This window comes from Vanacampus margaritifer, chromosome 1 (assembly GCF_051991255.1).
Source record: "Vanacampus margaritifer isolate UIUO_Vmar chromosome 1, RoL_Vmar_1.0, whole genome shotgun sequence".
NCBI classification, from domain to species: Eukaryota; Metazoa; Chordata; class Actinopteri; order Syngnathiformes; family Syngnathidae; genus Vanacampus; species Vanacampus margaritifer.
Window position 1 is genome coordinate 34,219,564 of NC_135432.1, and position 12,213 is coordinate 34,231,776.

At 41.4% G+C, this 12,213-nt stretch overlaps 1 protein-coding gene across 1 annotated transcript; it reads left to right on the forward strand.

Moving 5' to 3' along the window:
- Nucleotides 1-973: 973 nt before the first annotated feature.
- On the forward strand, nucleotides 974-11,238 carry LOC144038321 (transmembrane protein 163a). The gene is made up of 8 exons (XM_077550746.1): nucleotides 974-1,514; nucleotides 2,693-2,812; nucleotides 6,955-6,998; nucleotides 7,075-7,166; nucleotides 8,783-8,879; nucleotides 9,986-10,097; nucleotides 10,180-10,321; nucleotides 10,393-11,238. The coding sequence occupies exons 1-8, from the start codon at nucleotides 1,304-1,306 to the stop codon at nucleotides 10,451-10,453; spliced, it is 879 nt and encodes a 292-aa protein (XP_077406872.1). The 5' UTR covers nucleotides 974-1,303; the 3' UTR covers nucleotides 10,454-11,238.
- Nucleotides 11,239-12,213: the final 975 nt, after the last annotated feature.

Here is a 12,213-nt window from a genome sequence, read left to right on the forward strand (position 1 = left end):
TATCACCACAGTGCCACTTGTGCACCATGGAAGCGTTCATTTATGTTTGCTGGGACAAAACACTTTTGTGAAGTTTTTGTAAGAGTAATGTTGGCCTCTATTAATTTAAAAGTTGCCATGTGACATGATTAGACCATTATTGGTCAGCGCATTAATAAATTCAATTTCGCGTTTTGCTGAGTTCACCTTTAATTGAAATTATCTGTGATGTCACATGAAATTAAGCATTTGATGTGTGGTTCTTTGCTGCGCCGTCATGTTTGTTCACACCGGCTTGAGTATTTCCGGTGGGTTGCACGCCAGAAGCACGGATTTATATACTCGTATATATGTGTGAATAGACACAAACATTTTCACAAGCATTTTCGCTGTAGAGACACAAAATAACGTGAAAACGCAGTTGAGAAATCAGTATATTCATGGGACAGAGCTGCACATACAATTAGTTACTAGTTACTACAAAGACCAAGATTCTTGGCAAATTCAAATAAGCGAGGAAGAAGAAAAAAAGAAGACGAAGAAGGAAAGAGAGAGCATGCGCACAGCGAAAAAACAATACGCCGGATAAAAGAGCATATTCGGGTTATTGTACGGCCTTACAAAACCCGAATATTGCCATTATTCTGGTTTTAAAAGGGTTATTGCCTGCATGTAAACATAGTCACTGTGACACATCAAGATTCGAGACTCTCCCGAATGGGGCCCTTGACTAACAGGCTTGTTGTCAAAAATACCAACAACAAAATGAAGCATGCTTAACACAGGTGGCAGCAATTAGTTCTTTAAAAAAAAAAAATTGTTGTGTTTTGGTGTATTTCCATCTATTTATTTTTTAAAATACATTTTGCTTGTTTTTCATTTTATATGCATCAACTACTTAACAAACAACATTTCTGCTGATCCATCTTCCTGTTTTTTTGGGGTTGGGTTTGCATAATCTTTCTGGCCTCCAGAGGTTTAGGAGCGCCCCTGGGACCAGTACACAAACATACATAAACAGGGGAATGTAGAGGGTGGAGTGCGGAGCCTGCAGAAGATTTTCGATATACCTAAATATTCAACATTACACATTTGATCATGAGGTCTTTCGAAGGAACGTCGTGTTCGATGGCTCTCAAGTGAGAAGCGCACCGTGAACGAGACTGAATGCATAATTATGTTGCGCAAGTAGACAGGGAGTCTCCCCGACTCACTCCGCCTTGTGTCTGTCTCCTCTCTTCCCGGTCTGCCTGCGTTCGCACCTCTCACGCGGGTGTGACATTTTTCCGAGCGCCTCATAGGAGTCGCAAAGCAGCGCGCCGACATGACCGACTCCAAACTACCGGACTCGCCCGCCGCCCCGGACTCGGCAGCAGCAAAGGAGCCCACGGGGGGAACCGGTCAGTGCGAGCAGGAGGACTCCCCCAAGCAGCGAGAAGAAGACCAGCAGCGTCACCAGGCCAGCAACAGCAGTCAGGGAGAGCTGATCAAGATGGACCAGGAGATGAGGATTACCGAGAGCATCGAGGACGGAGGTAAAGTTGACACTAGGCGGATACGCGCCACGGTGCGTAAAGACCATAAATATGTGCCAAGGGAAACTCTTCACACTTTTAAATCAAGCGAGTCAGAGAGCATCTTGGAGAGGAACGCTCCGCTTAGCGTACTTGGAGGCTATAATAATTCACTGCATTTAAAATGCAGGACGTGAGACAATATTAGATCCCAGAAAATGACCCTGGGATACGACTTTTTAATTTTAAACCAGTGGTTCTAAGCGTTTTACACCATTAAGTTAGCTAAAAAATTATAACTTTCCTCCCCAAGTATGACCAAATGACAAGCAGTGCTTTGTCCACTACTATGATTAAGATCTAATTTATTGAAACGTCACAGCATATAATTTATCCGCAAACCAAAGTCATTAAAAAAAACGCCCAAGTACAATACAATTGAATAGAAAAGTGTTTTTTTCTCCCTACATAATCAGTGACACCTGTCAACTCGAGGAATTAACTTGCCTGGCCACACACCCACATCGAGCTCAGGTCATGAAAAACACACTGCCCCTTAGTGGTTGGAGGGTTAATAAACAAATCAAACATGGGGCTCCTACGCCAACCATAAAGCTGCCCTATGGAGGAATTTGCCCCAAAATATCTTTACAATAGCCTTATTATTTGACCATTAGTGAATTTAAATGTATTCTAATGATCAGATTAACACCAGCTGTTCACAATGGGTACTCCTGCCAGCCTCTGGCCAATAGTTTTCAGACTGGTTTCCGATTTGAATTTCCCATCCTCTATTTGCAGATGTGACGTCTTATGCGCATTGTGTACGTGAGAAGGGAATGTGGCATGTGCAGTTTCATTTTTCGGCCACACGTGGCAGTAGCGATTCGAAATTAAATTTTCTGCATCCAGCATTCAGGTTTTATTTCACAGTGTATAGCTCTCTAATTTATTATTGTAAACCAATGTAACATTATGCCTAGCTTGAATGTTGCCACATGCGCTTAAATATCAGGAAAAAAAACTGAACTTACATGGTTCATCCATCCATCCATCCAATTAAATTGTATTGCACACATATAAAAAACTAATGTTTGAAAACAAACTGTTCCAAAAGATTCAGTACAAATCAATTACACTTAAAAGTTAACAGCAGCTGCATCCTCAAGGGTCACCGTGCTCCGTGTTCCTCCCTGCAGGTCTTCTGGAGAGCAGCATGCGCCTGAAACCACACGAAGCACAAAGCTATCGCAAAAAGGCCTTGTGGGTGTCCTGGGCGTCCATCGGGGCGACGATCATCCTTGCCATCGCCGCCTTCAGTGAGTGACTGGGCATCCAAATGTCTCATAAGAACTTTAAATGAGTGAGATCTAATAGAAGAGCTGCATCGTATATCCAAAGAAAATGATGTTCACTTTTGAGTGACACTGTTGGGAATGTATTCATTTGACCATAATGCTAAATTAAGAGTCGCTCGCCGCAGAGCGGGCAATCATGCGTGGGAATCACCTGTAGCTGTAAGTCCATGCATCTTTCTTTTTCATATTGGTCATAAGTTCCTGTCTTGTCTCATCACTGGGCCTTTTCTCCATTGCAAAGAAACTTTCCAAATATGTCTCTTTTTTTACTCATTTTGCTAACTTGTCAAATAGCATCAGTGCTACGCGACTGAGATAATTAGCATCCGGACATGCGTGAAGAGCCCGCCGTAAATAGAGAGAATCCCGTCACTTTTCAAAATAAAATATTTTTAAGCCTTGGCTAATCAATTAACCGGAAGTATATTGAGTTTTTTTTTATCAATTTAATCAACTGTGCGGTCCAAAGTGGCCCACGGCCCAGTACCGGTTCGCGGCCGGTGGTTGGGGACCAATGATAGTATTCAATGACGTCACGGGATGACGTGATCTACGCTCCATTTGGTGTGTCTAGTTTTACAACGTCTCAGCTGTGCTTCCGTTGTGCTTACACTGAATTTTATTTTGTTTATGATAATCTTTGTTATTGATCTGCTGCTCAACTATATGCTGATGTAGGGTCAAATTATGGTATGGTATACTTTCGGCTTTTATTGGTTGCTATGCGCATTTACAGAAGTCAATTAGAGGTGAAGCATCTCGGATTATTTTGAGACCAAGTTAGCTAGTTCCCCGACTGTGCTAGCTACAAGTGCTAGCATATTTAAAACAACAACATTATTGACTCGTCCCTTATTGTCATACAATTTGACTACAATTGGGAAAGGAAAATAGAGAGATCGGGGTATTTGGAGAAATCTCATAATTGAAACTTTTGACTGCTTGATCTGTTTTTAGCCAGAGCGGGTTACATATATCACAGTAGCATTACGGTAAAATGCATTATAACAATCTTCCAAATACTTATCTTAAACAAACTGGTCAGAACACACTTTTTGGTAGACTTTGTCGGTTGGAAATATTTTTGATTTATCCTTGAAATCCATGTGTTTCTTCTCCAGACATCCAGTTCCTCTGTTCGTTCACATTTGACATTCCTTGGACCCATGAACGGCATGTGGGTCGCCGGGTCAATAGGAGTGGTTCAGTAACGTCACGTGAATAGTGTGTATTGGCAGACAATTTTTGCATAAATTAATATATTTAAGCCCAGTCTGCTTTACAAACATGGAACGACAAAAATCATAACATGAGAATGATTTTAGGTCATCAGACAATACAATAAAAAAAAATAATAATCCAGGGCGGAAAGAATGCTGTCATGGGAAGCCAATTTTTGTCCCTTTTGATGTAGCGTATGTGATTTGAGTTTAGAATTCAGTAGTTATTTTTGTGTGGTTGCACTGTGTGCCTTCATTAATGGAAGTTTACTGCAGGGTGAAAGTGAGTCCAATTCATGTTGTCGGAAAAACACGCGCCGTCCTGATACGTTTGTTGGAGCGGTGGGCCAGTCGGTCATAGTTGGCCTCCGTGCCATGTGAATGTTAAACTGCTGGAGCTGTACATGGCCTGCTACACTCTGACAAACATGAAGTCCCTCATTCTTGTCTTCAAGGAGACCTCTGGTTTTCTAGCTGGCCTGTTTCATGTGCAGCGTTATCAATAGAGATTTGTTACCCCGATGTGAGTAATGTAAATGTGATGGCATCATCCAACCCGCTACCAATTATATGTGGGAATTTCACCATCTGCTGCCATTCCCTGACAGATCTCTGTCAAACATTAGCATTGCACTGCATGCGTGTGAAACTTGTCATGTGCAGCAGTGCCGTGTTTGCTTTATCACACTGATGCACCTACTGTACCTCTTGGCATGTTCATGGAACACCTAGAATTTCACTTCTAGATCTTATTTGATCCTTGACAGATTTTGAACGAGTGGGACTCTGGAATAGAGCTAATATCGAAGTCTGTGTATGTTAAAAAAAAAAAAAAAAACAGCACCAGAGTTTAAGAAATGGAAATGAGCCAGTGCGCTTGTCAGATGTGACAGTCATGTAGTAGGAGCCAATTAACTGCTGGCGGGCTCAGCTTGTAGACTTCTTGATGCCATTCATCCTTTTGGCTCCTAATGAAGGAAACAGGAAGTGAGGAGGAACAGATCCACATGCCTGAATCTGATCTGCAGCTAATGACATTCCAGGCTAATCACATTTCACGTGCAAGACTTTAGACTAGGAGTGGGCAACTTTTGTGCCTAAGGGTCACATATGATTTTCAAAATCAGACAGATAGGCCATGTCATTGATAAGGAAAAAAAGTAAAAAGTAAAAACGTGTTAAAAAAAAAAAAGTTAACTAATTGTTCAATAAGAAAAAGTCAGATGTGTGTACATTGTACTGTAGGCAACACAGTTTAGCTTACTAGATTTGTTTTTACATATATACACAACTGATTTTAGGATAAAAGAAAGAAAGAAAGAAACAAACAAACAAACAAACCCTACTAAATGAATTAACAGAGTGGGTCACGTTTGGCCAGTGGGCCATAATTTTTCCTAACCCCGCCTTAGCCAATGTTCAGAGTGTCCTTTACATGCAAATAATAGCAGCAAGCCTCATGAGCATGAGACTTTCTCCCTGTTTATGTTAGGTGTGTGACGCCTTGCCACATAGCCCCGCCCACTCACATATAGCGTTGCTTCCATGTTAACAACTGCCAGATTTGATTTGCCAAATAAAGTAGCTCCAGTGTTTTTCCTTTTTCACTCTTACAAGGGGAATCAATGTACATTACCAAGTAATAGTAAACAATTTCTGATAAAAGACAGGTAAAAACAATATGTAGCGAGATGATGAAAGAGGAGGAGGAAATGGAGGATTTCACTATTTCTGGAGCACAAATAGCATGAAAGGGAAGAGAGCTCTTTGCGTGTGTGGTTGAGGAGGGGGTTGTCAGCCCCCCTAGTGACTCTCGCTAAAAATAAACCAGGGAGGAGAGGAACCCGCCCCACTTCCCGTTTGCATCTTCCTTCCTCCTTTGCCTTCTCTTCCCTCTCACTCCATTGCAGGTGTGCAAGATTACATGCAGCAGTGATTACCATTCACTGTGGCATTGTTTTACATGCAGCCGGGCTTTACTTTTTTTGTTTTAAACAGAATATTCCCCCCTCCCGGTGACAGTCACTAAACCGCATAAGTGCTTTTTTAAGCATTTTTACAAGCATACCAATCCTCTAGGCGGCAATAGTTAACCAAATACTGTTCAATCAGAAGGAACTTCACTTCTACAAAACTCATTCACTGCCATTGACGGCTATAAACGTCAAAAATTCATTTGAACTATTTCTATTAGTTTAACTTTTTTTTTCCACTTTTGTTAACAATAGTATGAAAACATAGATTTTTTTTATTGTTCATTTAGAAATTTGTGATTAATCATTAGTTAACTAGTTAAGTCATGTGATTAATTACAATAAAAAAAAAGTAATTGCTTGTCGCCCCTAATTTTAATTTTATTTTTTAAATGAATTTATGGCAGTGAATGAGTTAATTGTTCTTCTTTTCTTTAAAATAATAATAATAATAGTGAAACACACGTAAACAGACAATACTAGGGTGAATATATAGTAACAGAGCATAGAGGAAGAACAAAGAAGATACTGGCACAGTAAATTCAAAATAGAAAAAAAATGAAGCAGAAGTCTAATCAGTTTCCCAGGTGAGGGGAGAGATAACTAAGACTATCCAAACCACAAAAAAAGGAAAGCTATAAAAATCAAATATCGGGAGTCGTTCTTTTATATTTGGATTTGTGTGAACGAATATGGGTTGGCTACCACAATTTCTTCTGACACTGAAACCAAACGACTTGGACAACTCTGTTCTCTTGCCCAGTATTGCTCTTTGTGTATTTCTGTATAATACCTTTAATTGTATTTGTCCTTCTAATTTGCCATTTCAAAATGATTGCTGCTGACAGGTCATTTAAACCATGCAGACTACTCCACATTATTGTGTATTTCTTGTTGTGGTGTTTTCCAGCTGTTTCCATCATGCGACACAGTGCTTCTGCTTTTGGATTTGCTGTAAGTGGGATTCACATGTTTAAAATGTGTCTGAAACATACACGAATGTTGTTAAATGTCATTTGCGTGTCTTCAGTTTGACGCCACGCTGGATGTCCTATCCTCAGTCATTGTGCTGTGGCGTTACAGCAATGCTGCAGCCGTCCATTCAGCTCATCGGGAATACAAGTGAGTCCTTTAATAAATGTCTGTGAGTGTGTGCACGGTCAACTTCCCTCCATCGCGGGCTCTTGATTCACGGTTGCATTATTTTCCAGTTGTAACCTAATTTTGTTTATTTTGATGTGTAGTTCCACTTACAGCCACTAAGTGGCGGCGGCATAATATTGTGTATAACACTGTACATTTGAAAAAAGAGCAAGAGAATAAGCACATTATCCAATATTTTGGTCTTATCCATTGCTTATCTGGCTCTCTCTCTCAATGTATGAAATAGTTTTTTGAATGTTTGAATTATTTTAAAGTGTGTTTAAAGACCTTAAAAAAATAGTGATATAAATGCTATAAAAACATTCCTAGGGAGAAATAGGGTGATTCAGCGTGAAGTCTGTTGTTTTATGTGAGTGTGTGAGCCCTCTGCATCGGCCCTTTGGGACTAATTATAGTCGAGCAACTTGTATCTTATCACGCTACCTGGTTGAGTATGGTGTGTATGTGAGTGCGTGGGCGAGAGAGAGAGAGAGAGAGAGGGGAGAATCAAGGAAGGGAGAGGGGGGGGGTTGAAAAAGAGAGAGAGACTCTGAGAAAGGATATCTTATGGCACCAACCCGGCAGAAAAATTATTTGCATATCAGTCTCACTTTCCTTAATTAACATATATTATATATTGTAGCCCAAGCCAGATGACACTTGGGTCATATTTCATGTCAATGTCTGTTTTCATGACTAGTATACTATCAACATATTAATTTGCTAAGCATTAGCACGCCTCCCTTTACTTGTGTGTTCTCGATTATTATCATCACAATCACCATCATCTTGCCACATGAACACAGTAGTCACTGCAGTGGAGCAGAATAATAACAGGTTGCCGTGGTAACACATTCAAGATATTTAACCATCCTGACGGGAACAGAGCGTCAATGAAAAAGATGTTGTCATGTCAGGTGTGCATCCTGCTTTATTATCCAACGTAATGCTGGCTGTTGCCTTGGTTACTGTCATCCAGTTATCTTCTTCCATTCATCCGGGTGCGGGTCGCAGGAACAGCACCTTATGCAGGGAAGCTCAGACTTATGAAATAGAAAGGTCAAACAGACCACTGTCAAAATGAACACTTAATTTGGATGACAGTCACAGTGATGAACATGGAGAGGGCCTGAAGGACGATCGCTGAATGTTGATGTTGATGTTACTGTTCACTGTGTTTAGCTAGACGCTAGTTTACTGAGCAGGCAAGGGGTGGCCAAGTTCGGTCCTTGAGCGCAGCTGAATCTTATGATCAGCTCATCGGCAAGCTTTGCAGAAGCCTGATAACGATCCTGATCATGAATCAGGTGTGTTAGTGGAGAGAAACATGGAAAACAGGCTGGATAGGGGCTCTCGAGGACCGAACTTGGCAACCCCTGGAGTAGGCAGAACAGAGGGACATGCGTACTAGATTCCCACATCACTCCATTTTTTTTCTGTTTCCATACTTATCATCATACTTTTCTTTCCCATCACTCATAGTGTTTTGCCAAACAAATATCAATTGCAGAACCACATATAACCTCTACGAACTAAGGAAGGATTAACTCCATTGTTTTTTCTTTGGTTTCTAACGTGCATCTTTTCTGCCACAGCGCCTGCGTAATCCTGGGCGTGATTTTCATCTTGTCATCCTTGTGCATAATGGGCAAGGCCATCCATGACCTGGCCACCAAGCTGCTGCCTGAAGTGGTAAGAGCAGATATTGCAACACAAGCGAAGCAGCACTTTATCGTGAAGCAGCAGGGTGAGAATTTAATCCCAATTGAAATCCCAGTTTATGTGAGATGAAGTTTTTGAATGAATTGGGCAAAAACACTGCTGGTTTTCCATCGATTTTGAACTCCTCTGCTTAATATTTGACCACTTGAAGCACTGAAGTGGAGGCCAGTCATTCCTGGCGTCCGGCACAGAAGTTACTTTGTAGAAATAAGTACTGCACATCTTTGTTCGACATTTCTAGAGCAGGTCCTAAAACGAAGACATCTGTTCGATGACAGGTGTCAGAAGAAACAAACTTTCACCAGGTGATCATGAACTTGCACATTTGGCTCCTCAAGTTAGTAGTGCTGGTGTCATTGGACCAATGGCCGTCCGTCCCTGTGGAGACGCAGTGGAGGAAGTGTGAGTAGGACAAATTGGGAAATCTGGACGGAAAATGTATGATGATAGAATTTCAACCTCATCAGAGGTTTGTGGAACACCAGGATTGATGTAACTGCTCGGCACTGAAATCTTCAGCTAAAGATGATCCCCACTTGCTGATGCTCCTTCGATTGCGCTTTTTCAATTCCACACAGGGATTTTTGGGTGTCAAAAGTAAATGTCAAAGCATAATTCACATTCTGTGCAGGGTTTCTGTCACACAGTCTGTTTTTTTTCTGGAGGTGGATGGGTGGGGGGATATTCGTATTCTTCTCCATCCCATGGGCCCAAATGCCAAGTCAAGCTCGAACTACTGCGTCAATGTGTTGAATTTCAATGAGCTAAAGGTCACTTTGGGCCTTGCTTTGGGTACATGTGCCGACTGAGAAGTTCTCAGGGGTGGACACGTCAGTAACATTTGCCGGTCTGTCATTTATCATTCGTTAGAAGTCGGACAGTGGTTGGGAATGACTACTAGAGGTGAGTTGGGCTCATGTAGATTCATTTATTATACAAAAGGTCAAAAGTAATGCATTTACATATTCCAAGAAGCAATCTGAAATAATGATGAAAACATAAGCGGACCTAGTTCAGAATCCTACGAGGGATGCTGCCATTGCACTGTTAAAAGTCAAACCTTCTGTTCCCGCCAGGACGACTTCCTCTTCAGCGTCTCCATTGTCAGCGGCGTGGTCTGCATCTTCCTGGCTGTCATCAAGTTCATGCTGGGAAAAGTGCTCACGAGTCGGTCCCTCATCACGGACGGTACGCTAGTCACACTAAGGGAGAGCGGACGTGGAGGTCATCACACCGCAAAAGTCAATAAGCTGCTTGTTTCTCTTTGAAGGCTTTAACTCTCTGGTGGGCGGCATCATGGGTTTCTCCATCCTCATCAGTGCGGAAGTGTTTAAGCACGAGCCCATGGTGTGGTACCTCGATGGGACAATAGGTGTCCTCATTGGCCTTATCATATTTGCCTATGGAGTCAAGTGAGTGACAAGTCTTTGGCATGGTTTCGGCATGGCTTTAAAAATAAATGCCTTTGGCCTTCTATCTACAGGCTGCTGCTGGACATGATCCCACGGGTGAGACAAACCAGGAACTACGAGCGCTTTGAGTGAAGCCACGCCGTCTGGCTCACAGAGATGTGGACAAGCAGGGAGGGACTGGAGAGAGGAAGGGGCCAGTTGACGCAGCACCCCCCCGCAATCCACCCTCTTGCCAGAGACTCTCTTCAGAATCTATGTGCTGATACTAACATCCTCTGCATTCATTTATTTAAAATGTGTTGAAGATGTTGGCCGTTTTAGAATGTAGTGTATATCAAACATCCTCCATATTTGATTAAGACGTTGCTGACCGAGATGGGGCTTCTCGAACAAGTGTACACAAACTGCTACGCCGCACATTGACTTTTCCCACAGTCACGCAAGAGGCCTGACTCTTATGTGGCAGTGCAGCAGGTCACGAAGGAGTTGGTATGTGAAGAACTGTGCTGGTCTGCAACTTTCAAAGAATTAGATCCGACATGGTAGCACCACTGAATGTAACTGAATGTATACACTGTGCTGTTAATCATATTTAATAAAGTCCTTAAGGATTTAGGATGAAAAGTAGAATCCAATTATGATCAATTGGATTTCATTATATGCGTGCAATTGTGAATTGTGGGCACAAAATCTTTTCAATATTCATTTTGTATTGTCCTTCTGTGCCCATGTTCCAAATGTGGACATTTTTGTTTGATTAAAAAAACATCCAGCTGGACACACTGCGGCTGAGTCTCAACATTAAGTAAGTGTTCTGTTCTGCTGTAATGTCAATGTTTAACCAGCCGGAGACTTTTTTTCACAGGAAAAAAAACTTTATTGAAAAATAAAATCATATCCCTCGTACTCATTGAGAATTGTGAACACAAAAATGTTTTTGTGTTATCCTTTCTGCATACGGGAAACGTTCTGGATGATACGTTACAGCACCAAAAAATACCCAACAAAACATTGAAGGTCATTTGTACAAAGGACAGCTTTGTACAAATGACAAAAAAGGATGAGCAATCTGGGCCAATCCAATACACAACACTTCATGAACACTCAAATTGATATCAGCTGCTTCCTCAAATTCTTTTCGAATGACCAATACAAATGTCATCTAATGAATGTTACGTACATTTGATAAATTTCATTAAAACTGCGATAACGGTTTGCCGCAGTTCCCCCTTTCAGATGTATAATGTAGATCTATTGTACATTTAAGCCACAGTGGTAAATGAAAATGGAGAGACATATACATGCGTGTGTTAATAGGCATGTTCAAAAGTATAAGGCAAACAGGAACTCAACTGCACTGGCTGATGTCTCATTGGTTTAGACAGGACAGCCCGGTTTATACAACCACTGCACTCAACTGTGAACAGTAATCTTTTCAACAACATGAGGTGTCCAGGCTGGTCCACTTAGCTATCAAGTAGATGTCATCTTGTACCACGGCACCAGCAATAGATTCAATTTGATGCATTACAAGCCAATACAATCCAATTTACTTTGGAGCGGTTACTCAAGGTGAAATATGCGGAGATTGTTGCATTACTTGGAAAAATAAGCAGGAAACACGGACTTCAGTGAATTACTGCAGATATCTGGGGCTCGCTCGGAATCTGCAAATGGCTGCAAACTAACAGTTTTATCCATTCACAAAGCTCCCCAATGCACAAGAAAGTTACCTAACACACTCATTATATTACAGATTTAAAACATATTAAATTAAAGAGGAAGAAATCAGAACACCAGATTGTAGTAAAGAAATCAGAACAGATTTGAGCTAATGGTGGCAGATAAGTTAGGGACTGGACTTTTACTTCCCTTGTTTATTTTTTGGGGGG

What these genes read in the sequence shown, in the direction of transcription:
- LOC144038321 (XM_077550746.1), top strand. Translation starts at nt 1,304, where the DNA reads ATGACCGACTCCAAACTACCGGACTCGCCCGCCGCCCCGGACTCGGCA. An exon ending in TCAGCTCATCGGGAATACAA is followed by an intron (nt 7,167 to 8,782) that starts GTGAGTCCTTTA and finishes TTTCTGCCACAG; the next exon opens with CGCCTGCGTAATCCTGGGCG. An exon ending in CCAAGCTGCTGCCTGAAGTG is followed by an intron (nt 8,880 to 9,985) that starts GTAAGAGCAGAT and finishes TGTTCCCGCCAG; the next exon opens with GACGACTTCCTCTTCAGCGT.